General features: G+C 41.6%; 2 protein-coding genes across 6 annotated transcripts in view; one reads left to right on the top strand and one right to left on the bottom strand.

Annotated features, from left to right (window-relative positions):
- Positions 1-5,251, top strand: part of LRRC31 (leucine rich repeat containing 31) — a 28,199-nt gene extending 22,948 nt beyond the window's left edge. The window contains exon 9 of the mRNA XM_077763623.1: positions 4,896-5,251. Within this exon, the coding sequence (XP_077619749.1) occupies positions 4,896-5,251 (356 nt within the window). The remainder of the gene's footprint in view (positions 1-4,895) is intronic.
- On the bottom strand, positions 47-27,528 carry LRRIQ4 (leucine rich repeats and IQ motif containing 4). Of its 5 annotated transcripts, none has more exons than XM_077763620.1 (8): positions 27,461-27,528; positions 25,663-25,731; positions 19,662-20,709; positions 15,290-15,463; positions 13,891-14,029; positions 12,402-12,598; positions 7,439-7,605; positions 47-88 (listed from the first exon to the last, which is right to left on the bottom strand). In XM_077763620.1, the coding sequence occupies exons 3-7, from the start codon at positions 20,679-20,681 to the stop codon at positions 7,456-7,458; spliced, it is 1,680 nt and encodes a 559-aa protein (XP_077619746.1). In that variant the 5' UTR covers positions 20,682-20,709; positions 25,663-25,731; positions 27,461-27,528; the 3' UTR covers positions 47-88; positions 7,439-7,455. The 5 variants fall into 5 exon arrangements, with proteins under 5 accessions (XP_077619746.1, XP_077619747.1, XP_077619744.1 ...); XM_077763621.1 differs by lacking the exon at positions 47-88 and adding an exon at positions 5,524-5,548; XM_077763618.1 differs by lacking the exon at positions 47-88 and having other exon boundaries at positions 7,341-7,605.
- Positions 27,529-27,605: the final 77 nt, after the last annotated feature.

The following is a 27,605-nucleotide window of genomic DNA, read 5'->3' as shown; positions in this document are numbered from 1 at the left end:
GTCTCTCATCTGCCCTCATCCCCACGCTTCCATCACTATGCAACCTCCAGCTGCCAGATCTGCCAGGTCTCTGAAGCAATGAGCACCCCTACAAAAACATTTTAGTTAATAACAAGTATTACTGTGTGTGGTTAGCCATTGCCACTTTTATATTGCTTTGATTATTTTAACAAACATCCTTTAAGAATTTCTTAATCACTTTTAATCACTTATTTTTCTTTTATAAATAATAGCACTTTCTCAGAGTAAACTACATAAGTATTTCCATAATCTATGATCCTATTACCCAGATTTAAAATATATATAATAAATATAATTTATTTATATTTATAAATATATATAACATATATATATAATAAATATATATGTGAAATGTCATAATTAGGATACTCACATGATTGGAAAATTCAAACAGTTCAGGAAAGTTAAAACAATGTCTGGGATTTAAAATGTCTGGATTTTAAAATACAGTAATATGATCATCTCAAAAACCATATAATCATCTCAGTGTATACAGAAAAAGCATTTGACAAGATTCAACATCTATTCGGGGCGCCTGGGTGGCTCAGTCGGTTGAGCATCCGACTTCAGCTCAGGTCATGATCTCACGGTTCATGGGTTCGAGCCCCACGTCGGGCTCTGTGCTGACAGCTAGCTCGGAGCCTGGAGCCTGCTTCAGGTTCTGTGTCTCCCTCTCTCTCTGACCCTGCCCTGCTCACGTTGTCTCCCTCTCTCTCAGAAATAAATAAAAACGTTAAAAAAAAAAAAAGATTCAACATCTATTCATGATAAAAAGAACTCTCAACAAAGTGAGATTAGAGGGAACACACCTCAACATAATAAAAGCCACATATGCCAGACCTACAGCTAACATTATATTTTCGCCTCGATGGGGAAGAACTGAGAGCTTTCTCCTAAGGTCAGGCACAAGGCAAGGATGTTCACTCTTACCACTCTTATTCAACACAGTACTGGAAGTCCTAACCACAGCAGCCAGACAAGAAAAAGAAATAAAATTTCTTTCTAAGAAAGAAAAAAGCATCCAAATTGGTAAGGAAGAAGTAAAACTTCCACTATTTGCAGATGACATAATAATATATCTAGGAAACCCTAAAGTTCCACCAAAAACTATTAGAACTGATAAATGAATTTGGTAAAGTTTCAGTATTCAAAATCAATATACAGAATTCCATTGCATTTCTATACACTAATAATGAAGCAGCAGAAAGAGAAATTTAAGAAAATAATCCTAATTACAGTTGCACCAAAAATAATAAAATACCTGGGAAAAAACTTAGTGAAGGAGGTGAAAGACCTGTACTCTGAAAACTGTAGAACATTGATGCAAGAAATTGGAGGGGCGCCTGGGTGGCTCAGTTGGTTAAGCATCCGACTTCGGCTCAGGTCATGATCTCACGGTTCGTGGGTTCGAGCCCTGTGTTGGGCTCTGTGCTGACAGCCAGCTCAGAGCCTTGATCCTGTTTCAGATTCTGTGTTTCCCTCTCCCTCTGACCCTCCCCTGCTCACGCTATCTCTCTCTCTCTCTCAGAAATAAATAAAACATTAAAAAATAAAATAAAATAAAGTGGCAGACAGCTTTTAAAAAAGAAAAAAGAAAAAAAAAAGAAATTGGAGATGACCCAAACAAACGGAAAGATATTCCATCCTCATGGGCTGGGAGAACAAATATTGTTAAAATGTCCATAGCTACCCAAAGCAATCTACAGATTTAATGCAATCCCTATCATAATACCAACACCATTTTTTTACAGAACTAAAATGTATATGGAACCCCCAAAAGACCTTGAATAGTCAAAGCAATCTTGAAAAAGAACAAAATTAGAGGTATCACAAGCCTAGATTTCAAGTTGTAGTAATGTAAACAGTATGGTACTGGATCAAAAATAGACATGTCAATCAACAGAACAGAACGAAGACCCCAAAAATAAATCTATGCTTATATGATCAAGTAATCTATGGCAAAGGAGGCAAGAATATACAATGTTGGGCAGAGACGGTGTCTTCAATAAATGGTATAAGGATAACTGGACAGCTACCTGCAAAAGAATGAAACTGAGCCACTTTCTTACACCATGCACAAAAACTCAAAATGGATTAGAGACCTAAATGTGAGAAACTATAGGAGCCTTGGAAGAAAATGTAGGCAGTGATCTTGACATTGGCCTTAGCATCATTTTTCTAGATATAACTCCTAAGGCAAGGGAAACAAAAGCAAAATTAAATTATTGTTTAACTGCATCAAAATAAAAAGCTTTTGCACAATCAAGGAAACCACCAAAAACATGAAAAGGCAACTTACTGAATGGGAGGAGATATCTGCAAATGATATATTCAATAAGGCGTTAGTATCCAAAATATATAAAAACTTATACAATTCAACACCAAAAATCCCAAATAATCCAATTAGTAATGGGCAGAAGAGCTGAAGAGAGATGTTCCCAAAGAAGACATACAGATGGCCAGCAGACACATGAAAAGATGCTCAACATCACTCATCATTGGAGAAATACAAATGAAAACCACAATGAGGGAACACCTGGCTGGCTCAGTCAGTGGAGCATGGTGACTCTTGATCTCAGGGTTGTATGTCTGAGCCCCACAATGGGTGTAGACATTACTTTTTTAAAAACTCCTAAAAAAAAAAAAAAAAAAGACACAACGAAGTATCACGTTACACCTGTCAGAATGGCTAAAATCAAAAAGTCAACAAGCCTTGGAGAAGATGTGGAGAAAAAGGAATGCACTGTTCATGGCAGTGTAAACTGGTGCAGCTACTGTGGAAAACTGTATGGAGGTTCCTCAAAAAACTAAAAATAGAATATCATATGATCCAGTAATCCTACTACTGGGTATTTACCCAAAAGAAACAAAAGCTCTAATTTGAAAAGATATATGCACCCTTATGTTTATTGTAGCATTATTTACAATAGCAAAGGTATGGAAGCAACTCAAGTGTCCACAGATAGATAAATAGATAAAGAGTGATATGTACATATACATATATTTTTGAGTCATAAAAAAAGAATGAGGTCTTTTTATTAAAGATGCACACAAACCTACACCTCCCTCTCTCTTTCTTAAGTAAGCTCTATGCCCAACATGGGGCTTGAACTCATGACCCCAAGGTTGAGTCACATGCTGTGCAGAATGAGCCAGCCAGGTGCCCCAAGAATGAGATCTTGCCATTTGTGACAACATAGTTGGACCTAGAGGGTATAATGCTAAGTGAAATAAGTCAGAGAAAGAGGTATGCCTCTACTAAAAATAAAAAAAGTAGGGGCGCCTGGGTGGCTTAGTCGGTTAAGCGTCCGACTTTCGCTTGGGTCATGATCTCGCAGTTCGTGGGTTCGAGCCCCGCGTCAGGCTCTGTGCTGACTGCCAGCTCAGAGCCTGGAGCCTGTTTCAGCCTGTGACTCCCNCTCTCCTAAAAATAAATAAAACATTAAAAAAAAAAAATAAATAAATAAATAAAATAAAAATAAAAAAAGTAGAGGGATGGGAAGTAGGTGAAACAAGACTGATGCAATGAAGTAACCATTGAAGCTGAATGATGGGGACACAGGAGTTCACCTTCCTGTCTACTTTTTGTACCTTTGAAAATTTCCACAGCAGAAAATATTTCAATAGGAAAAGCATGCACGTTGTCTTTAATACTTAGGTCTTGAGAATATGGTGAGTCATGTTGTAGAGAAAGGAAGAGACCACATGGACATGGCCACCTAGGAATGGAGGGCAGCTGTTAAGTCTATGGAATGCTGAGCTTTCAAATGCACAGTGGAACCAAACCGTTGGAAAGATGGAAGGGATGAGGATGGAGCGTCCTGCTTGTTCTGGAAGCCAGGACACGTGAAGAATGACTGAAAGACCTGGGCACACATTGAGTCCTAAAGCGGGAGAAGTTGACGGGATGAGACTCTTGTCAGACATGGAGGGCTGGTGTGAGGAAGGAGCTGAGCTGTCCAGCAGGCTGTGGGGGCAAGCGGTGAAAGCCACTGGAAGGCAGAAAAGGGCCTGGAGGAAGGGCTTTCTCCTGCTGACAGCCACCTCACTCTCTTGGGACAACTTGAAAGGAAGCTTCAGGCAGGAGGAGGCTGATCTCCAGCAGAGGAGCCGTGAAAGAGAGTTCTCTCTGATCATTGATCTGGAGGTTTAATGAGGAGATATCTAAGGTCCCTGCCCGCTCGAGATCCTGTACTACTCATCTGCTCTCTCTAATCCACCCCTGCTTTCGGCTGGCAAGGGAAGCACACGCTGTTTGCTTTGGGTAGCTCTCCTGTCTCCCCTTTCAAGTGTTATCATCTTTTCATTGCTTCATCACTATTATTTATTAAGTGCCATTTTAGGTAGTACTGTGATAAATGCTCTTCAGAGGAAAAATTGTCCTGTGTATTAGAGGTCCCTAAGGGGAATTAGAAATTACCCAGGTGTATTTTGCACATGGAAAGTGCTCAGTGAAATACTTGCTGAATGAAGAATGACTGAATGAGCTGTGAACAATTAAACAGTATTAAACAGCAAGAAGGCTATTTACAAATGGTCCTCAGCTAAAGCCAATGAGCCATCACTCCTCAGGGACAGCTAGGACTCTAGCTCAGCCAAGAGCAGGAACTTGCCAAAAAAGATATTCTTTGGGTTGGGATCTAGAACGAGAAAAAGAACAATTTTCAAGCTGTTCATGGGATGCACAGAGAATAAATTCAGTATTATTTATTCAGGGTACTATTCAGGTACCCTGAATAAAGCTGCTAGCTAATAACAAATCATTATGAATCACCAATTACTAATCTTGGAGCTACTGTGTTACTGGAAGGGGCAAAGAGCCACAGTAGAAAGTATTCTTGTATTTTAGTATTTAGTGTGATCTCATTTTTCAGCATCACTAATACAGACGGGTCATCTGGCCAAGCTGCAGAAGCTTATCCTGAGCTATAATGACAGCATCTGTGATGCAGGATGGGCCATCTTCTGCCAAAATGTGTGGTTCCTCAAAGAGTTAACTGAGCTGGATATCAGCCTTCGGCCATCAACTGCTCGGGACTGCGGACAATGGTTTAGACACTTGTTATGTGCTGTCACCAAACTTCCCAAGATCACGGAGATAGGAATGAAAAGGTGGATCCTCCCTGCTACACAGGAGGAAGAACTAGAACATTTTTGCCAGGATCACAGACACAGCATTCACTTTGACCTTGGTGAATTTCAGGAAGCTGATTTCCCAAGGCTTAACTAAGCTATAAACCATTATCTGGAGGAGGAAAAGAACATGAATGAATCCCAGTGTGATCAAAGGAGTATCAACTTCTAGGCTGTTTAGTGGGATTGATGTTATGAAAGCTTTGTAAATATGTATATAGTAATCTAATATGAGCATGTCTTTATTCTCATTTAGGATAACATTTTCCCCTGGAGTTTCATTTATTTTGGGTATATAGTTCACTTACTACTTAGAAGGCCTGCCAAAGATGTTTAGCTTCTGGTAACATATTTACTTTTTTTCTTGCTCTGGAGTTTTCTCCCTCTTCTTTTCCTGCATGATAAATGTTCTAAGTATAAGGGCGTGTAAGTGTATGTGTGAATGTGTGTATGAGCGTGAGTATGAAATCCAATGTGAAAAGCACTAGCTATGTAATAGTTTCATGTTATCATTATTATATGTATCTTAATGTAAACTACTTGCATTTTTATCAGGAAGTGTGTCCTTCTGTGGTTTATTATTTTGTGTTCTGGTGCTTTTTATCTCAGATATAAGCCATGAACACTAATAATGGTCACTGTCATAAACCTTAGTAAAAAGTGGTCAAAAAATAAAAAACCCAGCATCAAAAACATGTCTTGTTAAAATTTTTATTGTTAAAAGTATTATTATATTATTATATTAGCTCTGGACATTTTTGGCTTTTTTTTTTTGCTACATAAAACCTATTTAGTTCATCAAAGTTTTTGTTTTGCTCTAAGTGGTGTTTGAAATTTGGGGATACCTTTTGCAGGAGCTTGGAACTCCCTGCACAGCAGAAGTGTATGTTTGCTGACACATTTCTATTCTCTTTTTTTTTTTATTTATTTCTGGGAAAGAGAGAGAGACACACAGCGTGAGCAGGGGAGGGTCAGAGAGAGAGGGAGACACAGACTCCGAAACAGGCTCCAGTCTCCGAGCCGGCAGTCAGCACAGAGCCCGACACGGGGCTCGAACCCACGAACCACGAGATCATGACCTAAGCGAAAGTCGGAAGCTTAACCGACTAAGCCACCCAGGTGCCCCAACACATTTCTATTCTCATACACTCTAATCAATTATGTTTTGCTTCCCTGTTGCCACACTAATAATTTGTGTTGCAATTATTGCTTGAAAGACATGTAGAATTTTTAATCAATATTACTCCAAAAGAAAGCCATCAGGATGAGAAGCTAAGTGGTGTAAATGGGGATGTTTTAGGTAACTGTGGTATTCTTCATTCTCTGGGCATCCGCATGAATTCTATGAGCACCTATGCTCCTGGGTTTATGTGAACACATGTAAAACCTGTGAATTAGCCAGAACCTGGAAACAATATCCTTTAGTCGGTGAATGGTTAAACAAGCCATCATACTAGCTGGTACTACTCAGCAATAAAGTGATACATCAGCAATGCGGATGGACTTAAGAGTTCTGCTGAATGAAATAGCCAATCCAGTTATAGGACATTCTTGAAGTAACAAACTTATAGAGATGGAGAAAAGGTTAGGTATCAAAAGAGGGTAGGTCATAGGTGTGACTAAAAGGAAAAACACAAAGGAGACTTGTGGTGATGGTCACACGAACTCCATGTGACAAAACCGTGTTGAACTACACATCACACACACACACAGAGCACATACAACAGAAAGAATCTGAATAAGCTCAGTTGATGGTACCAATATAAATTTTCTGGTTTTGTTATTAGAGTTATATGAGATGTCAACACTGAGGGAGGGTGAAGGGGGCACAGACCTTCCTGTCCATTTCTTTGGAACTTCCTGTGAGTCTCTATTTCAAAATTAAAAGTTGTAGGGATGCTTGGCTGTCTCAGTCAGAAAAGCATACAACTCTTGACCTTGGGGTCATGAGTTTGAGTCCCAAGTTGGGTGAAAAAATTAAATAAATAAACTTTTTAAAAAAGTTGTAAAGTAGAGGGTAGTATAATGAACCTCCATTTGCTGATCACATGCGTCTACAATTATCAACTTATGGCCAATTTTATTTCATTTGGATCCCCCACACTTACCTCTCCCTGATACTATTCTGCCACAATTCCCAGGCATCACATTATTTCATCCATAAATATTTCAATAAAGTGAGAATTTTTATTTTTATACATAACCATAATTCTATGAATAATTTCAGTGTGGTAGGTATCTAATTCCTAGATATTTTGCTTCTTAATCCATCAGGGAACATTACCTCAATTCATCATGGAATTATTTCTTATTTTTCTTTACGGCTTTTCCTTTTCCATTTTTTTTCCCTTTCTTATCTTTTGGAGAAGTCTTTCCTTTCTTTAGTAATTTTAGTTCTTCATATTTCCCCAATCCTTTCCGGACCATTACTCCATGCCACCATGCCTGAATCTGAAAACAAGATAAACCCAAACAACATCAGCTGGTATCACTCTGGACTGGGGATGGTGATCTCTTTGTTCTGGATATGTAATTCTAAAGATGTGGAGAAAGGAATGTTGTTAGAACTCTACCTTATTTTCTCAGTCATCTTGGCTGAGAAATGTAAAAAAAAAAAAAAAAGAAAGAAAGAAAAAAGAAAAATTCAGTGCTTTTATGTCCCAGGCACTGTTTTAGACATTTAGGAAACAGCAGTTAAAAGCTAATGTCCCTGGGGCATGTGAGTGGCTCAGTTGGTTAAGCATCTGACTTCGGCTCAGGTCATGATCTCACGGTTCATGGATTGGAGCCCCGTGTCAAGCTTCTCACTGGGTGGAGCCTGCTAGGGATTCTTTCTCTCCCTCTCTCTCTGCCCCTCCCCTGTTTGTTCCTCTCTCTCTCTCTCTCTCTCTCTCTCTCAATAAATAAATAAAAACTTAAAAAGAAAAAAAGCTAATGTCCCTGATCTCACATTGCAGCAAGAAAAGACGATAAACACAGGATAGATGGTAATAAGCACTACGGAGACAACAGAGCACAGGAAGGGGAGATCAGGAGGCTTATATTTGTCTTCCCTCTGTCACTGGATTGCTGAGCTTCTACCTACAGGCAGCCCTCACTCGTTCTGAGATGCTATGCCCTCCCACCTACTCAGAAAGATCCCTCCCCACTTCTCTCAGAAAAAAATCTCAAGTCTTTACAAGGCCCTATCCAGTCTGCCTCCTCCCTCTCGACCTCACTGTCTCTTAACTACTCCCCCACCTCTCTCACTGTGCTCCAGCTGTGCGGGCCTCCCCACTGTCAGACACGCCTGGCACAACCCCAGCTCACAGCCTTTGCGCCTGCTGCTTCCTCTGCCTGGAACACTCTTCCCAATATTCAGGTGGCTTACCCTCCAGCTCTTCAAGTAGTTACTCACTTGTCGTGGCTGTAGACAGAACTGTGCCCCCTCATCCCCTGCTCTTATGTTAAAGGCCCTAACCCCTGAAGTGAATGTATTTGGAGATGGGCCCTTGATAATTAGGCTTAGATGAGGTCATGAGGGTGGGGTCTTCATGATAAGATTAGTGCCCTTCTAAGAGACACCGGGAAACTCACTCTGTCTGTCATGTGAGGGCACAGCAAGAAGATAGCCACATACAAGGCAGAATGAGAGTTCTCAACAGACACCGGCCACGCCAACACCCTAATCCTGGACTTCCAGCCTCTAGAACTGTGAGAAAATGTCTGTTGTTCAAGCCACCCAGTCAATGGTATATTGTTATAGTAACTCGAGCTGACTAAGCCAGTCATTTTTCCAATGATGCCTACCCTGACCATCCTATTTAAATTGAACCCCCCTCAACCCAAGCAACACACACACACGATTTCTGGCAGTCTCAGTTCCCCTTAGCCTGAACTTTTTTCCAATGCCACTCATCACTTTCTAACAGACTATATAATTTTATGTTTCATATTTCATGTCTTTATTTCCATCACACTAGACTTTAAGCAATAAGAGGACAGAAAAAATCTGTTTTGTTCACTGATGTACTTCCAGTGCCTAGAGCAGTGCCTGGCACGTAGCAAAAGTTCAATAAGTATTTGCTGAATGAGTGAACAAATGAGTGAATGAAGTGGGTGAGCTATGCTGTTTTATGTAAGGTGGGTCACAGGTAGGTATGAAGAGATGTGAGCAGGGACTGAACTAAGTGAGGGCTGGAGTCTTGTCCGTGTCTGGGGGAAGCATCTCTGAGCAGAGAGAGGAGCAAGCTTGGGCCTTGGGAAAACCCCAAGGATCCATTTGTGATGTGAAAATGGGACAGATGAGCCGGGAAGTGACAGCAGCAGCATATCCGGTCAGGTGGGGATTTTCCCGGGGAACAGTATCGCCCTCTAGTGGCAGTCTACACGTTTACAGGGCTTTCTGTTATCTCCAGGATTAGCAGTCTTCAGTTGTGTAACAGGTACCCTGGTCTGCTGAGAATTTTCCAGGGGGTGCAGGCTTGGATAATCTGGAGGCAATCCATTTCCATAGCTTCAACTTGCACGCGCACCCCTTCCTACAATGTATCTGCCTCGGAACACAACTGCTGTTCTCCATTCCCACCTCTGCCTTCACAACTGCCACCTGAAAATGACTAGGGTGTGTTGCTCTAGACACCACAAAAAAGAGATAATACAAAGCAATAGTACTGAAAAAAAACAAAACAAATGAACAAACAACATAAAACAAACTCTTAAATACAGAGAACAGTGGGGGCATGAGTGGACTGGGTGAAGGGGTTAAGAGGTACAAACTTCCAGTTGTAAAGTAAGTAAGTCATGGAGATGGAAAGTACAGCACCAGGAATATAGTCAATAATATTGTAATCACATTGGATGGTGACCGGTGGTGACTGTGTGGTGAGCACTGCACAGAGTCATCAGATCAATACATGATGCACCTGAAACTAATATAGAATTGTGTGTTGATTATATTTCAATAATAAAAGACTAGGAGTATTGATGTTGGCTCTAGGGACTAGGTAACCAATTATTTTGTAAAACAGGTAGTTCGTAGCTCTTTGCCTTCAAGAAAATTGGAAGAAGATCAGTTGATTTGCTAGCTAAGAGCCTGTTACCTGATTTTTTGGGATATAAATCTGGAAGAAGTTCAGAGATGTGTGAAGCATTACTATTTGAAACAAAATAATATGGACCAAAAAAAAGCTTCTTCCATTCTTGTCAAGTTAGCTATGTAAACAAGATTCATTTATAAAATGAAAAATGGGAATAGAACTGATGTCGACCCCTCTCATTCTAGCAATAAGTAACGTTTATGTAGGGATATATAAACTATATGGAAAAGTCTCATCTGTGTATGTATTTCTTCCCCCAAATCCTATAAGTCAAATAATTTTCCACCAAAATTTTTAATGGATTTTATACTTTTTTGGTCAGTTTTATACTACTAATGACTCAATCCAAGACATTAGAAAACTTATGGCCACAGAAAAAAACGTTAATTTTAGAACTTTATTTGTATATTTGTGTTGCCTGAAAGGATGAAAGGTCATCTATAAATGACTTAAAATTATATATATATATATGACATTAACATCAATTCTTAGGGGAAAGTGAAATAGACATACATGTTCAAGAAGAAAATGGATATAAAATTTCTGCCTAAAAAAAAAAAGCTTCCCTCAGGTGTTTTGTAAATTAATGTGACTGACATATCAAATCATAAGAGTATTTAGATTCTACTGGGTACATTTAAGATACTGATTTAAGAGCTCTATATTAAGATGTTAGTATTTAAAACTCACTGGCAAGTAAATCCTATGCAATAATTTAAACTTACTGGCAAAAAAATTAAATATCACTTTTATTATTTTTAAATAACTTTTAATGTCTATTTATTTTTGAAAGAGAGAGACAGCAAGCAGGAGAGGGGCAGAGAGAGAGGGAGACATAGAATCTGAAGCAGGTTCCAGGCTCTGAGCTGTCAGCACAGAGCCTGACACGGGGCTCGAACCCACAAGCTGTGAGCTATTGACCTGGGCCAGAGCTGGACACTTAACCAACCAAGCCTTCTAGGCTCCCCTAAATATAAATTTTAAAATGTGCAAGAGGGTACATGGCTTTTCACAATATTTTTAGGAAGTATCCATAAAGTATTCTTTTCATTCTTCCAGTGTAGCCATTCCTGAGAATATACATATTAAAATAAATAAATCACTGTCCTTTTTTCTTTATGTTTGAGCATTATTTTCATTTATTAAAATTACGTTGGGGCACCTGGGTGGCTGAGTCGGTTAAGCATCTGACTCTTGGTTTTGGCTCAGGTCACAGTCTCACAGTTGGAAAGTTCAAGCCCTACATCAGGCTCTGCACTGACAGTGCAGAGGCTGCTTGGGATTCTCTATGTCTCTCTCTCTCAAAATAGATAAACATTTTTAAAAAAATATGTGGGTTTGGTAGGTTATAGTATCTGAGTTTAATTTCAGAAGAGGAAAGAAAGTATCAGATAATATTTATCGCAGAAGAGAGGGTGTTAGGTTTGATACAGTTAAGGGGCATTGACAGTGGAGACCAGAGACTGACTCTTGTTCTGGGTAAAAAGGAAAATCATAGATTTCAGCAGAGCAGCGATAAGATCTCACCTCTGGTTTAACAGCACTGGTCTGACTGCTAAGTGGAAGGTATACGGTAGGGTACTAGTTGGAGGACTAAGGTGGCCGTCAGGTTGTGGGGCAATGGGGGCTTGATCGGTTGAATAAAGCATACTGAATACTGACTGAAGCGGACACTGGCCTGTCTGGGGGCATCCTAGGTCTCCATGGGCGAGGTGGGCAAGGAGGAGATGACAAGGTTCTTTGCTTTCCCTCCTTTTTAAAGGGCCTGCGATCCTAGTTAATGGCAGAGAAGAACTCTGATCTCTATACCCCTGTTCCACTGATACTTTCACTTCTGATTTTTAAGCCTTACTTAGTGACTTTGAAGCCTTTCAAGCCTTTGAATAGTTCAAGAGTTTTAGACCGTTGGGGGTATTTGAAGTTTTGATTCCTTTCACCTGTTTGTTGTCCTCTTATCTCACAAAGACACAAAGAACAAAAATGCTAAGTTGGTGTTCCAAGTTTCCCTTGCTTAATTCTGAGGATATAAAGGAAATGAGTCTCTACTCTCGGTGAGGAAAAGGTATAGATGCGTAAAGAGCAGCCCCAGAATGGTCGGTAAGATGTTTAACATTAACCCCTCTCCAAAGCAACCGCGAATGTGCTATCCAGAATTTTTGCTGATTTTACCTTTGTTGCCATTATATTCATCTTTCTTTTTGTCTTCAAGTATTCCCAGATGGCCTGGGTGCCTTCAGCACACACTTCTCCTGGGGGGTCTTCCATAGGATTGTTCATCAGTGTCAACACCTTTAGGTTAATCAAGCTATCCAAATTCTCTGGAAGACAGGTGATCAAGTTGTCCTCAAGCAGTAATTCTTTCAAAGCTGAAACAGTTTTTTTTAATGATAAATTTATCTTTTTATTTTAATTTTTTTAAAAATATTTTTATTTATTTCTAGGAGAGAGAGAGAGAGGCAGCGTGAGCAGGGGAGGGTCAGAGAGAGAGGGAGACAGAGACTCTGAAATAGGCTCCAGGCTCTGAGCTGGCACTCAGCACAGAGCCCGACGCGGGGCTCGAACCCACGAACCGCGAGATCATGACCTAAGCGAAAGTCGGACGCTTAACCGACTAAGCCACCCAGGCGCCCCATTTTAATGATAAATTTATCTTAAGAACAAGCAAAATTAAACTGTACATTCTTTAGTCCGCTTACTCTGAAATGTTTGTTTCCTGCTGTGTCATGTCACAAAAGACACATTTAATAAGGCAAACCAAGTTCTCTTCCTTATAACAGCTCAGAGTTGTTAGAGCCAGTGTATATAAGTATGAGAGACAGAACAGTAGTACACACTAAAAAAAAGTTGATAATGTTTCATTCCTCCAGGGGCCAAGGGCAGGATCAAGGTGTGTGGTTGGAAGCATTACTAAGGAACACTGTAAGCCCGTCCTCAACTCCAACCTTTGAATGTCTTGGGGAGTAGGCAACAGATCCCACTCATCTTTATTCATCCTCTTTTCACGAAAGAAAAATAGTCATAGTTTGAAAACTATCTGTAAACCTGAAGATTCAGCATGCTATGGCCAAAACCATTTGTATTTGGCCCCACTAGAAGCTCAGGAAAAGGTTGTTTTAACCTTTTGGATGGATGAACTGATGCATGTACAAATAAAGAATGGGTTAGCTTAGTGTAAAATGTTTGGGTGTTTAAGTATGAATCATATAGGAGTTTTCATGCCAATCATACAGCTCCAAAAGTCCTCCCTTGGTGATGTCATCACTCTGGGTCAACCTTTTCCTTTTATTCAAATGACTTAGTGACCTAGGGCAAATCTACTGCAGAACCCCAACTCAAATTCTGGCATGTAGTAGGTACTCAGTAAATTATTGTTGGTGGTGTAATGACTATCTGGATGAATGCTTATTTTCTCAGCAGTTGCTATTTACTCTATTTGATTTACAATAAACAGCCTTATTGTAAGACTTACGGCCTTTGTGAGGTTCTTAGAGGTACTCATCAGGCATCTGGCTTTCCTTATCTCACTAGTGAGGCCTGCAAGGAGGCACTAGGGTAGGGCCAAGCTCTCTGATGTTGAGATTGGTCTTTAGTAAATCAAGGAAATGGGAAATGCTGGCCTCACATTCTACTAGACTGAGGATCTACTAAGATTCCTCACCTTGTGCTTGGCAAATGGAATCTGGAAGTTGCTTAAGCAGGTTGTGGCGGCAGTCAAGAATTTCCAGGTGAGGCATGGATCCCAAAGATGTGGGCAGGTACTCCAGATGATTGTTCTCTATATACAGCTCTTTAAGAGTCTGAAAAACATGGCAGTAGACCATAATGATCCTTACATCGATAAAAAGAATTATAATAACCAGAATCGTTGATGAATTTCCATGCTTTTTCAATGGGGATTCTATGCATTAGGTAAAGGGGAGAACATACTTAAAGAACCAACATCCAAACATAAAACTATTTTTGGGTAAAACCATTGGACATGGTTCCCATCTAGGCAGGGAAAAGAAAACATGGGAATCTTACATTTGTTTCACAAGAACTTTATGGAGAAATAATTTTGATAATGTTAGTATCTATATCATTTGTGCGCTTTCAAAAGCTAATTTTCTGTAGCAGTTGCTACAGAACTGAAATTGCCTCAAGTATCCATCCATCTAACACTGCCCAAGTGGAAGAAGTCAAAATGTGTAGATCATGAGTTAACTGTTTTCAAATTTGCTGGGCAAAAACCTAATGTTTGCATGTCACCCTACGATTTCAGAGAGTGTGGCGTGGCATGGCATGGCAAGGAGCAAGATGAGAAGAGTTTTGAACAGAGGGCAAAAGAATGGAGACTCAGGAAGAAGACTTCTATGCCCCAAGTGAGAGGTACCTATGCTATACATGCAGTTGCTCAGTTCCACGACTGGGGGGTGGGGCCGTGTGGAGGCCCACACCTACTTTAGCATTAGTAAGAGTGCAGTACCACCGACTGACATGGAAAAAAGTGTCAGTTCTTTAACTCTGCATACATAAGACACAGTGGTAGGGCTCCTTTGACTGAAGTTATCTTGTTGCTCTGTTAGGATTTAGCACAGGGCTGTGGACCCATCTCCACAGGAAACTGGGGCAACATTAAAGAACCCTGATTTGCCTGCCATCACGCAGGAAGGGAGGTCATGTTGACCCCTCCAAAAATGTGGGCTCCTAGCCACGGGCACTTCAAAATACTACCATTTTCAGGGGCCTCCTACAAAAGCTAGAAATTAAATGGAAAGCTGGGGCGGGGGGCCTCAATTTCTGCAAATGAAACATGCCAGTCTGTACAGTGAAAAGGAGTATGGCGCAGCACAGCCAATGGCAAACACAACAAAACGTTCTTTGAGTATGGATCCAGGGGCTCGGGAAAACAGCGGAAGCTGCAGAGTGGAATAATGACTGCTTGTTAGGGGGTTGGAAATCTAGTCTGGGTGATTCCACATGCAGCCTGTGGGGGCACCCTGTGTGTTCTCAGCATCAGCCAACTTAAGGAATCAGTGGGCATGTACTTCTTTGCCTAATCATTTGGGGACACTTACCTGTAGTTTACTAATGTCTTCTGGCATATAGGTGAGCTTGGCTCCCTGGTCTTGCCCAAGGTATAATTTCTCTAAAGACTCTAAAGAAAGGATTTCTTCTGGAAATGAAGCAAATCGATTTCCTGTTAATCCAAGCATCTTCAGTTTCGAAAGGGAGCCAAATCCTGGAGGTAGCTAGAAGTATTCCAAAAAGAGGAGTTTCAGGTCAAGATTATTGTTAACATTAAGAAAATAAATTGGGCTTTTAGTTTTGAGGCAAATTGATAAACATCAAGTAGAGCAATTTAGCAATTCCTACTGATGAAAAGTTTGCACACATTTTTGCATATAGAGTATTTATACTTGTAGATCTAACGTCTGGAGTTCTTTTTCCCTGAGCCTCTCTGTTTTTCACTTTCATGCATTGCTTTAAACTGAAGCAATTTTAAACCTACTTCATTGCAAATTTTTGAACGGCAGGGTAACAAATGCTTGACACTACTGAAAAAGTACTAAAGTTATTGGTGTGATATTGCAACTATAATATCAACAAGTTCAGTTATTGGAACCGATCAATTTAGTAACATGACCTCTCACCCTGAAAGGCTTTTTAGCTCAGCAATTTAGAAACTTCAGGTGAAATCTCAGCTGGAAGCAAACAATGAAGACTCTTCTGATTTTATCTGGTCATATTCTGCCTTCCTGTGAATCCCAAGGTTTACAGGCCCTTTACAGGTATTAGGTAGGCGTTTCAGAGACTCTCAGACTGTCAGGGCTGGAAGGCTTTAGAAAGGTTCTTTTTTAAAAAAAAATATTTTTAAATGTTTTTATTTCTGAGAGAGAGAGAGAGAGAGAGAGAGAGAGACAATGTGAACAGGGGAGGGTCAGAGAGAGAGACACACAGAATCCGAAGCAGGTTCCAGGCTCTGAGCTAGCTGTCAGCACTGAGCCCAACTCAGAGCTCAAACCCACAAACCATGAGATCATGACCTGAGCTGAAGTCGGACACTCAACCGACTGAGCCACCCAGGCGCCCCAGGCCTTAGAATGGTTCTAATCCTTTAATAGGATGGTAGACTATATTCCACAGCTAGCCATCCAGCACACATTTAACCACCACCTCCTGGAATGAAAAGCTCATTACTTGGATGGAGACCTCTAATCACCAGATTTCCTTCAAGTCAAAGTCTCTTATGTTCACTTACTTTCCTCTTTCTGGCACTCTGGAACCACACTGAAAAATCTCATTCTTAAAATATGGGACGGTCTCCCCATTGATTGTGTCACAGAGACACCTATTTTCTTGTAGAAAAAAAGAGCCCAGCTATGTATCTCAAGAGCTTCTTAACTCACTTTGAGCCACTTTCCTTTATCTGGCCTTACTCCTAATGGGGAAATTGTTTCCCATAGTTCCTTGTCTTAGCCCTGGCTTCTCCCCAACCCATTCCTCAATCCACCACTCTCTTCGTCATGAGAATGGTTACAGTTCAGCTCAGCCCGACCCCTCGATAGATGGGTGGGAGAGATAAATCAAATCGGAGAATAGGTCAAAAGAAAGCCCCCTAGAGGGATAACATAAAAGTAAGTCTCACACACCTGCAATCTTATGTATTTTTCCCTTTATTGGGTAGAGGGAAGGCCAATTTTCTTTAAAATGCTATAAAATATTTATAGTTTTATTTATCCATTTGCTTATTTTTCTAAGTCTGTCTCCGGAAAAGCTGCTGTTTGCTGTTTACGCTTTCCTTCTTGGCTATTTCAATATTCTTCATTAGGCACTTAGATCCCTTTAATACAAAGAATCCAAAATAATGGAAGAATGTTTTTCAATCTAACCCCTTCATTATAACCTAGTAATTTCACATTGCTGTTCAGTTAACTCACAGGTTTAGCTTTTCTTTTTCAAAGCATATTGAATGTTTAAAGATTTTTTTTTCAGGATATTCAAGATCCAATAATTAATCCCATCACAGTCACATTAAAGTACAGTGGAAGTAAATCTGGATGCCCAGAAATCCTACAGAGTGCCAAATGAGGACAATTATTACTGATGCTCTCACTGAGCTATACTGATTCTAAGGTTGAGTTCTCGCCTAACAGAAATGTACCATACAAATAAAATCCATCTAGACACACACCAATAGCGACTTTTGCATCCACCTAGGCAAGAAAAAGCTACTGGCCAGGCTCCAGGAGCCAGAAACCCATCAGGAAAGTCTTTGGGGTGGGAGAGGTGAGGAGCTGCTGTAAAGGTCACGTATCACTATACAGACAAATGCCCTGGGAGGCTACTGGAGGGATTCGCGTAATAGGAAATGAGAAAAACAAACAAAAAAAATCAGAAATACCATCATAAGAGCTGGAGAATAACAGGCAATGGTACGTAGAGATTTTCACATTCAGTATAATAATATTGAACACGACCACATTTCAGTGCAGCTTGACAACTGGTAAACCTTGGAATTGGATGAGGCTTAGCTTTGTTAAGGAGCCATCTGTATGTGATTCCCTCCTCTATTCTGATCTCTTAAAGTGTTTCACAGGAAAGGATTAGGTATCATTCATGACTCAATAAGGAATTGAATCAATGTGTTATTTTTCCCAAGGACACTTTATATTTTAAGCCTCTCACTCCCAATGTGGAATGGCAGACTTTGTCTACCGTAAAAGGAATTTCTTACCTCAGTGGTGGAATAGGGATGGGCAAGGGGCCTGCGCTAAACCTCTAATATCCTCCAAAATGGGTTGCTGCGTAAGTAGAGATTAGGTCCAAGATTCTCTTCCTAAATCCTAAATTACCATCAAAATGGTTACTTCCTGAAAGGCAGTTTTAAAACTCTATAGCAACTAGGAAAAACAACAACCAATCCTCCCCCACCCAACAAAGTTCTAAATTACAAATTGAATAAGAGATTAAACAAAAACAAAAACACCCCCAACAAACCTTTAAGGCCCACAATTTACATAAGGTATGGTGAACACAGGAGACTGGTGTCCATGGCCAGGAAAAACAGACCTATTATTTGATCACAGTTGTTGATTTCCAGATCGCCTGATTTCTCCCTTTACACTTGTCTTTTGCTTTTCACAGAACTGTTCTTTTTAATTTTCAAATATTAAAACAAACACATGTGTACTCGCCACCCAAATCTTTTGTTAATAAACAAAATGAATGTGTGTCAACTCATAGTTGACTCTAGTCAAATAAAAATATTTTTAAAATAAAATCAAATACCACAATTAAAATTGAGCTCCCTGGGATCCTCTCCTCATTTCCTTGACTTTCTTTCTCTTCCCAGAGGCAGCCACTACTAAGAATTCAGTGAGTTTTTTTCTAGTTCATAATGTTTTAAAAATAAATGTTTATTCATTTTTGAGAGAGAGAGATGGGGACAGAGGGTCTGAAATGGGCTCTGCACGGACAGCAGAGAGGCCCATATGGGGCCCGAACTCGCAAACTGTGAGATCATGATCTGAGCCAAAGTCCACGCTCAACCAGGGGCCCCTCTAGTTCATATTATTATACTTTTGTTACATATATAAATATCCACAAAGTATGTGTTATGTGTGTGTATATATATGTAGTTTTGTGTGATTAAAACTTTACTAACGGTGTCAGGTTCTGCAATTTGGTGGTGGTGTTGTTTTTAACATTTATTTATTTTTGAGAGACAGAGCATGAGCAAGGAAGGGACAGAGAGAGAGGGAGACACAGAATCCGAAGCAGGCTCCAGGCTCTGAGCTGTCAGCACAGAGCCCAATGTGGGGCTCGAACCCATGGACCGCGAGATTGACCTGGGCCGAAGTCCGATGCTTAACCGACTGAGCCACCCAGGCGCCCCTGGTGTTCTCCTTTTTAATAAACATCACAATTTTAAGATCTGTCTACATTGGCACATATTGATCGCTCCAGTTTACATACATGTGTCATTTTTTACTTTTATGAATATAGCACAATCTATTTGCTCATAGCTCTACTGACACGGTCTCCCATATTTCATGACGGTCAACAGTGCAGTAATGAACGTTTTTGACCACGTCATCCTGCACACTTGGAGAGTTTCTTTAGGGACAAATCTGTTTTTGCAGTTCACAATGAGTGGAGGCCTAAGTTTGTGGGTGTCAGAAAGAAATCTGCTGTGTGAGGAAACCCTGTTAAGAGGTGCTCTTTGGTAAGAACATAGACTCTGGGGCCCAGCAGCTCTGGGTTGGAACTCTGCTCTGTCATGTAAAGGGGAGTGGCCTTGATGGGTTGGTTAAGCTCCCCGTGCCTCATTTTCCCCACGTATCACCGAGGAGAAGATCACCCACGTCCAAATGAGGGTCCAACGTCAACTCAGGGCACGAGAAGCCCTTGTGAGAGCACAGTGACAGCGGGGAAGGGAATCAGTACCTGGCATATTTCATTATCGTCCAGCGCCAGGATCTCCAGGTTCTTGAGCGCACAGATCTGCAGCGGACAGCATTCCAGATGGTTCTGGCTGAGATCCAGGAAGTGCAGGTTGACCAGCCGCCGGAAGGAGCGTCGCAGCGTCCACAGGCTGGTGTCGTGGAGGTAGAGCAGGTGCAGCGAGTGCCACTTGCAGATGAGGCGCGGCACCTTCTCCAGGGGGTTCCCGCTCAGCCCAATCTCCGTCATCCTCGACAGCTGGGCCAGGGTGTGCGGGAGAGAGCGGAAGTGGTTGTAGGACAAATCCAGCACGGACAGTTTGCTGCACTGGCACAGCGACTCGGGTAGGAGGCACAGGCTGTTACGAGCCACGTAGAACTTCTGCAGCCTCGTCAGGTTCCCAATCTCCTCCGGGATGGCAGTTAGTTTGTTGTCATCCAGGTCAACGATCTCCAGGTTGTAGAGGACACAGAGCGCGGGAGGGAAGACCTCAAATTGGTTTCGTTTCAGGTAGATCTCCCTCAGTTTGGTGTGGTTCACTGCTTCCTTGGGCAGCGATTTCAGGCGGTTTCCATCCAGTCCGAGCAGCTCGAGGTGGTGCAGGAGTTTGCAGAGGTCCACGGGGATCTCCGCCAGGTCCGTGCGGTAGAGGCGCAGCTCGCGCAGCCTCCGAATGCCGCTGAGGACCGGCAGGGACGAGGGCAGGAGCGGATTGTCACTCAGGTCCAGGCCCTCCAGGCCGCTCAGCCTGCCCAGCTCGGGGCACAGCTTTCTCAGCTTGTTCTTGTTCAGGTAGAGGATCCGGACTTTCTTTAAACGCTGAATACCCTGGGGGATTTCTTCAATCTGGTTGTTTTCCAAGTGCACTTCCTCTAAGTCTTCTAATTCTAAGATCTCTGGTGGAATGGTAGTCAAGCTCTGATTAGAAACATCCATGAAAAATATTCTAGTGGTGGCCCGTTGTGGATCAACTTTCTGATGCATTTTAACCGAATGTCCTTCTTTTATGATGTCATTTGACATGTTGATGGAAAGTGCGAATATTCAAAACCTGAAATAGTGTGAAACGAAAACAAAATCCGTTTACTCACCATGATACTTTCTGTCCTTAAGAGAGATAAAATTCAAGTTTAGTTGCTTGAATCGAGGGCTTGATGTTCTAACATAGCATGAAATGTAGGTTTTTGTGTTTTGTGTTGGGAGAAGAATTCAAGTATAGACTCCTCCTAACAGGTTGACTTATATGGGAAAAAAAAGATTGTCTAGATTCAGGTTTTAAAAAATCCCAATCTTGATTCTATTTGCAGGTAGATGGTAGAAGATTGCAAAAGATTGCTCTTACTATGAACACTGAGAAAACACTTGGAAAAAATAATATTTTAAAATATTACATTTTTTTCCTTGAAGCTACCATAGAATTGTGGACGCAAAGGAGTCTCAAAGAATTAATTCTAGAGAAGGACTCATCCTTTCCCTAAGTTAGTAGAGACCAGTGGGCACTTTCATGCCTGGTGGCATTTTCAATTTTGGGGAATGGAAGGCAGAGAAGCTAGCCTTCCATATGCCCAGGCACAGGAGCTTCCGAAATCAGGAGAAACCAGTAAAACTTTTAAAAGCCATATTTGAGAGGTGTCTGGGTGACTCCGTTGGTTAAGCGTCCAACTTTGGCTCAGGTCATGATCTCACAGTCCGTGAGTTTGAGGCCCATGTCAGGCTCTGTGCTGACAGCTCAGAGACTGGAGCCTGCTTCAAATTCTATGTCTCCCTCTCTTTCCACCCCTCCCCTGCTCATACTCCATCTGTCTCTCTCTCAAAAATAAATAAAACATTAAAAAAATTTTTTAAATAATAAAAACATAAAAGCCATGTATGAGCAGGATGGTAGATTAGCACAGAGGAGCCTCAAATGCAGAGCCACCTCTCCCCGAGTAGACTGGGGCTGACTCAGTGGCCTAGGAAAAGTTGTAGGCCATCTGGAAGAGCAGAGAGAGGTCCTGTCCCCTCATGCTTTTAGATCCCTAAGCCTGGCTGGGCAGGGGGCGCTAAATCCCTAAGCGGGACATTTGAAATTGCTGGGAATCTAAATGAACTACAGCTGCAACCCAGAGAGAAATTAAATGGAGAAATAAATCATGTGCATGGATTAGAATACTCAATGTTAAGATGTCAGCATTGCCCAAATTGATCTATAGTTTCAGTGCAACCTCAATCAAAATCTCAATAGGCTTTTTTTTCTTTTTCAGTAGAAGTTAGGAAGTTGATCCTAAAATTTGTATGAAAATGCAGAGAACCTAGAATTGCAAGACAATCTTGAATAATCACAAAATTGGCAGACTTGCACTACTGGATTTATAAATCTTGTAAATCTAAGATGTAAATATTGTGTTACAGAAGACTAAGTCGTTGTTCATTAGTACACACACACACACACACACACACAGAAGGAAGGCAGAGCAGACAATGATTGATAGCTAGGTTGATTTTAGCATCTCTGACTTGTCTTCTAGGATGAACACTTCCCTGCTGGAGCCTGGGGCCTCTCATCCACACAGAGGCCCCATCCCTAGATGGAGGGGATATGCTTTGAGCCCCACACTTAGTACTGCTGCACCTTGCAACACAACAGTATGTGGTTTAGATCCTCACTACTATATGCTAGCTTCCAAAAGAGCTCAGGGACAGAGTTGCTCTCAGTCATTTAAAGAAAAGACTTATCATTGATTGGATTATGCCTAGAATGAGCTGTCTCCAGTATTTGTCATTTGATCATTAAGTAGATTGATTTACTACTGTTCAGTCCTGCAGGAAAAGATTTCCAGTGTCCTAAATATAAACTACTGACAATACTGAAGGCTCCTAGACAATCCATAGTATACAGACTAAGGTGATGCTAGAAATGAAAATAGAGAACATTCAGACACTATGTGTGCCAAGTTTTTTTTTTTTTTAATTCTTTTATAATTTATTTTTGGGACAGAGAGAGACAGAGCATGAGCAGGGGAGGGGCAGAGAGAGAGGGAGACACAGAATCTGAAACAGGCTCCAGGCTCTGAGCTGCCAGCACAGAACCCCATGCGGGGCTCGAACTCAAGAACTGCGAGATCATGATCTGAGCCAAAGTTGGATGCTTATCTGACTGAGCCACTCAGGGGCCCCTGTGTGTGCTAAGTTTTACTCAATGCCTTTAATCCTCGCTAGAACCCTGAGAAGCAGACACCATTATGATCTCTGTTTTACAGATACAGATACTAAATAACTAAAAGGGCCTTTCTCAGAACATAGGAGGGAGCAGAGGTCGGAGGGTAGAATTTGTCTTAACCTCACCAAGGATATTTACATTATTTGTTTACAGGAAGCCTGGTTTTGATTAAAATCGGTCTTCGGTGTAAGCATTCGGGCTTGATTTTCTTTTGTGGCGCTTCAGGCAGAGTCATCTGGGGAAGATTCTTGCAGACCAGCCATCTGATTAGGGTTAACACAAGCGTGTCTGGGCTTCCAGACACCTTTTATAACTTATTTTTCCTAATATTCATCTTGCTAAGTGATAGGACCTGCCTAGAATGTCTGAATGTGTGTGTACATGTGTTATCTCGGTAGAATCATATAAGCCCACATGTATCTGGAACCAATTTGATGGCCTCTGAAAGCTATATATATTGTATATCCATTAGCAGGCTTAATAAAAGGAGGTTGTAAAGTCAGGATTTGCAACTGCTTGGCCAGTAATTCAGTCACAATAAATAAGAATGAAGAAGATTGATTCCTTATTTGGCTGTTTTCTTCATAGGATTTGCTACCTCAACATGGTCAAATTAACTTGATTCAAATCGATATTACTTTGGAATTTCTAAGTGTCATAACTGTTTTATCATTTCAGGGAGCCAGGGTTTAGTTAGTTTAATACTTAGCTCTTTTTTATTTAACTTTAATGCTTGAGAAAACCATTTAGGAAAATGATCAGCCCTCTCAAATTTACATCAAGTGTTGACACTTTTGTTTCCAAGTCTGATTACACCAGCTGGATAGATAACATTAGGATCCTGTGGTTAACATGACTTGGATGGCATAAATAACCATTTCTAGTTAAATTAGTTTCAAATTTTACTTAAAACACCTGGGAGATCTTCTCCTTGAATACAGACAAGCAAAAAGCCTCAATACACCTAGGACTGGAGAATCATGCAATGGTAATGGTAATCCTTTGCTTTGATAACAATTTCTGGAAACCACAAAATTCCATGAAAAATTTTTAAGTCTCTTCTCAAGTAATACTGAAATGAAGACTCATAAAATTCAGACTTGAGGGGAAAACTATTATCAGCAAGCAACTTGAGATTTTCAGCAGAGGCAAGGGATTTTCCACTCAGACAATAATAAAGGAAGATTCTGGATGTGATATTGTGATATATATTTAGTCTTTGTTCCCCGAGTTCCTGATATAAGAGCTTCTAAAACCTTTGGTATTTTCTGAGTGGTTGGAGAGGAGCGCCTTTTGTTATTCATAATAAGCCCCATTCAACCACACCTGAGTTCATACTATTGCCCTCTGGTTTGGCACTGGTTGATAGCTTCCTAATGGCAGCTGGTTGCCAGAGGAACCACCCACGTGATTAGAGGGGTGGAACTTTCAGTCCCAGCCCTTGACCTCAGGGGAGGGGAGAGGGGCTGGATGTTTAGTTAATCACCAATTGCCTGTGATTTAATCAATCATCCCTACATGATGGAGCCTCTATAAAAACCCTAAACGAGAGGTCACTGGAGAGCTTTTGGGTTGGTGCTGGGAGGGTAATATGCCCGAAGAAGGCATGGAAACTCTGTGCCCTTTCCCGATACCCTCTCTTCCTCACATGCATCTCTTCCATTTGGCTGTTCCTGAATGGTAGTTTTTAGAATACAGCGGTAATAGTAAGTAAAGTGTTTCCTTGAGTTCTGTAAACCATGAAAGTAAATTATTGAACTTGAGGGAACCCCTGATTGGTAGTCCGTTGGAACTTGTGACAACCTAGGACTTGGGCTGGCATCTGAAGTGGGAAGCAGTCTTGTGGGACGAAGCCTCACCCTGTAGGGTCTGTGCTAACTCTGGGTACAGTGTCAGAATTAAACTTTTCGACACCTACTTAGCGTTTCAAGGGAACTGGAGACTTGCTTCTTTGAAAAACCCACACAGTTGGTGTTAGAAGTGTCTTGTAATTAGAAACTTCACACTTAGTCCTTGGATACTGAGATGTAGGATGTTTTCTTAAGAGAAATAGAAGAAAAGTCTATAATCTGATAATGAGCTCTGAAAGGTTTGTAGGTGAAGCGCTCTACCAAGCACTGGGCTAGTAACCCTAACCTTTTGAAAGCCTCAGATCAGTCACTTAAAGGGTAAAAGAGGCCTTAGAGAAACATTCGTTTGCTGGAATTGTTAACTTGTGCTGCACCATATCAGCCCATTTCGCCATCATCACCAAATGATCGGTCTGAAATAGCTTCTCAGGATTTTTTGTCTTTAAATGGACTCACAATGGCACTTTACCCATTTTCCAAAATGTTTCTACCACACATATCACCGAACTATGGATCTAGTAATTCGGACATTTTTTTTTTCTTCTAGAATGTGTTTTTTCCTCAAACTACTGTCTTTCACAGTGAGCAAGAAATAGTTTGAGGCACTATTTACCACTAGTCCCTGATTTACTTTCTCATCTCCTCAGATAATATGAACGTAAACTTTTCTGACCACTTACCGCACTTTTATCTATGGGCCAAATCAGTTTTTCAATAAGAACACATTTTTCCACCTGCATATTCAGTATCTAAACAACATGTGTGCATGGTCAATAGCAGAAGTCGGCACTTCAGATACTCGCCAGAAAATTCAGCCAGGAATTTGTTCTGTTCTGACACTTGCTAGCGGCTCCTTTGAGCCTTCTGGTAGTTGGGAGAAAAGAGCTAATGGGCGTGTTAAATATTTTCCCAGATCCTTTGAGTTCTATCTCCATGTTAGCATGAAACAACTTACCTAGACCGTATTATCTGTTTCCTCAAGACAGGACTTTCTTAGGTCATAGTTAAACACCAATCTGTTGGCCTTTTAAATAGTTAAAAGAAACAATCATTTGAAAAATACTTCTGTAAAACTATAGTCAAGGATGTGTCTGATAAGTTACTTACATAAAGATACATTACTAAACCTTCCTACTATAAGGTGCCAGAGAAAGGTAAATGCTGCCTTTTATAGGGGCGCCTGGGTGGCTTAGTTGGTTAAGTGTCCAAGTTCAGTTCAGGGCATTATCTCACAGTTCGTGGGTTTGAGTCCTGTGTCCGGCTCTGGGCTGACAGGTCAGAGCCTGGAGCCTTCTGTGTCTCCCTCTCTCTGCCTCTCCCTGGCTTGTACTGTCTCTCTCAAAGAAACATTAAGAACAGTTTAATAAAAGAAAAATGGGGACTACATACTCTCATATATTTTCTTTGGTTCTGACTTCTAGAAAGCCGATATTCAAGTTAGACCTCCTGACACCTAAGCACCCAGTGAATCCACTTAAGTTTCCGTGAAGCTAACTCAGCAACATGTTTCCCCCACCTCTCTGCCCCTCAGTCAATGATTCTCAAGTGGAAGGTCTTTAAAATTACATCCCTCTTCCATCTGGAAATCATTGGGTTAATGACAAATGTACTAATGGAAATGAGTTGTACACGTGGTATTTTTTTGACCATCTTATTTGATATGCATTTTGACACGCAGGCTGTAGTTCTGTGCAAATACTGTTTTTTGTTTGTTTGCTAAGGTAGATAGAACAGTGCTTTAAGTGCTGTTCGGTGAAAAGCAGCTCTTCTTGTTTGTTCTGTTCCGAACTTGTTTATTAGTCTGATTGGCACTTCTTGCTCCTTTAAAAGTGAATCCCTCCCTTCCCCTAGAGCAGCTATTCATCCTTAACCTCTCCTTACTTTCCTCTACTTGACACCAAATACTTCGAGGGGGTGGGGATGGCGGATGCTGAATTGTGCCCACATTGATGCTTGAGTATTTCAAGCTACCTCTGTTGTTGGTAGAGCATGGGGTAGATGAAAACAGTATTTTCTATCCTGTTTAACCTGAAAGAATTCCAGTGACGCTCACAATCTGTGGGCTACACAGAGACCCCTGCCTTCTAGCACTTTCTTACTAGTGGAGTGCTCTTCTAGAATTGCCTAGTGGGGTAGCTTCAGGGAGAGAGGTCTGGGACACTGTTTTCCACCTCTGAACTGGGTTCATAAATGTCCTAGTTTCACCATGAGGGGCTTCCTTCTATCTTCCAGGCACGGAGCCTCTGGTTGATTCCAGGCTCCTTCAACTGCTTCCTCTGCGGTCTACGGTAACCCCAAACAGAGGACCGTTCCTTTCCTCCTTCCTCTTTTTCTCTCTCTCCCACCTCCAAGTACCAAATCCTGAGCATGTTCCCCTGTAACTCTTGCTGGGTTTTGTCCCCGTCTCCTCCTCTCACCGACCCCAGCCTCGGCTGCGGCCCCGTCTGCGGCTGCTTCAGCGGCTCCCCTAGGTCCTGTCAAATCCACCCTCCACCAGCTGCTTCCCGTCCGAGGGCTCCCAGCACCCTTCCCCTCTTATCAGCTGTGCTTCTCAGAGGATGCACAGGGCTCCGTGTGGGTCCCGCCCTTCCCCCACCTCCTCATCTGGGCAGCCCCAAGTGCCTGTGTGTCTCCAGCACCCACCAAGCAGTTCCGCCTGGGGCGGATTCACGGAGACCCGTCAGGAAGTCACCTCCCACGAAAAGCCCTCCCTGATCACCCCGCCCCAACACAAGACTGCTCTACATGCGTACCCCTTTAAGCTCCCTTAGCTCCAGGCCTTAGCTGTCCTGGTGCTACCGCGTGCGTCTGTACTCGGCCCCTGCAGGTATGTGCAGTTTGGGGAGGGGACTGTGTCATAATCGTCATTGTAGCCCCGGCCCCTAGCCTATCAGCCGC

This window comes from Crocuta crocuta, unplaced genomic scaffold (assembly GCF_008692635.1).
Source record: "Crocuta crocuta isolate KB4526 unplaced genomic scaffold, BGI_CrCroc_1.0 scaffold433, whole genome shotgun sequence".
Taxonomy (NCBI): domain Eukaryota; kingdom Metazoa; phylum Chordata; class Mammalia; order Carnivora; family Hyaenidae; genus Crocuta; species Crocuta crocuta.
The sequence above is the reverse complement of the archived record's forward strand: the minus strand, read 5'-3'. Positions and strand labels throughout refer to the sequence as shown.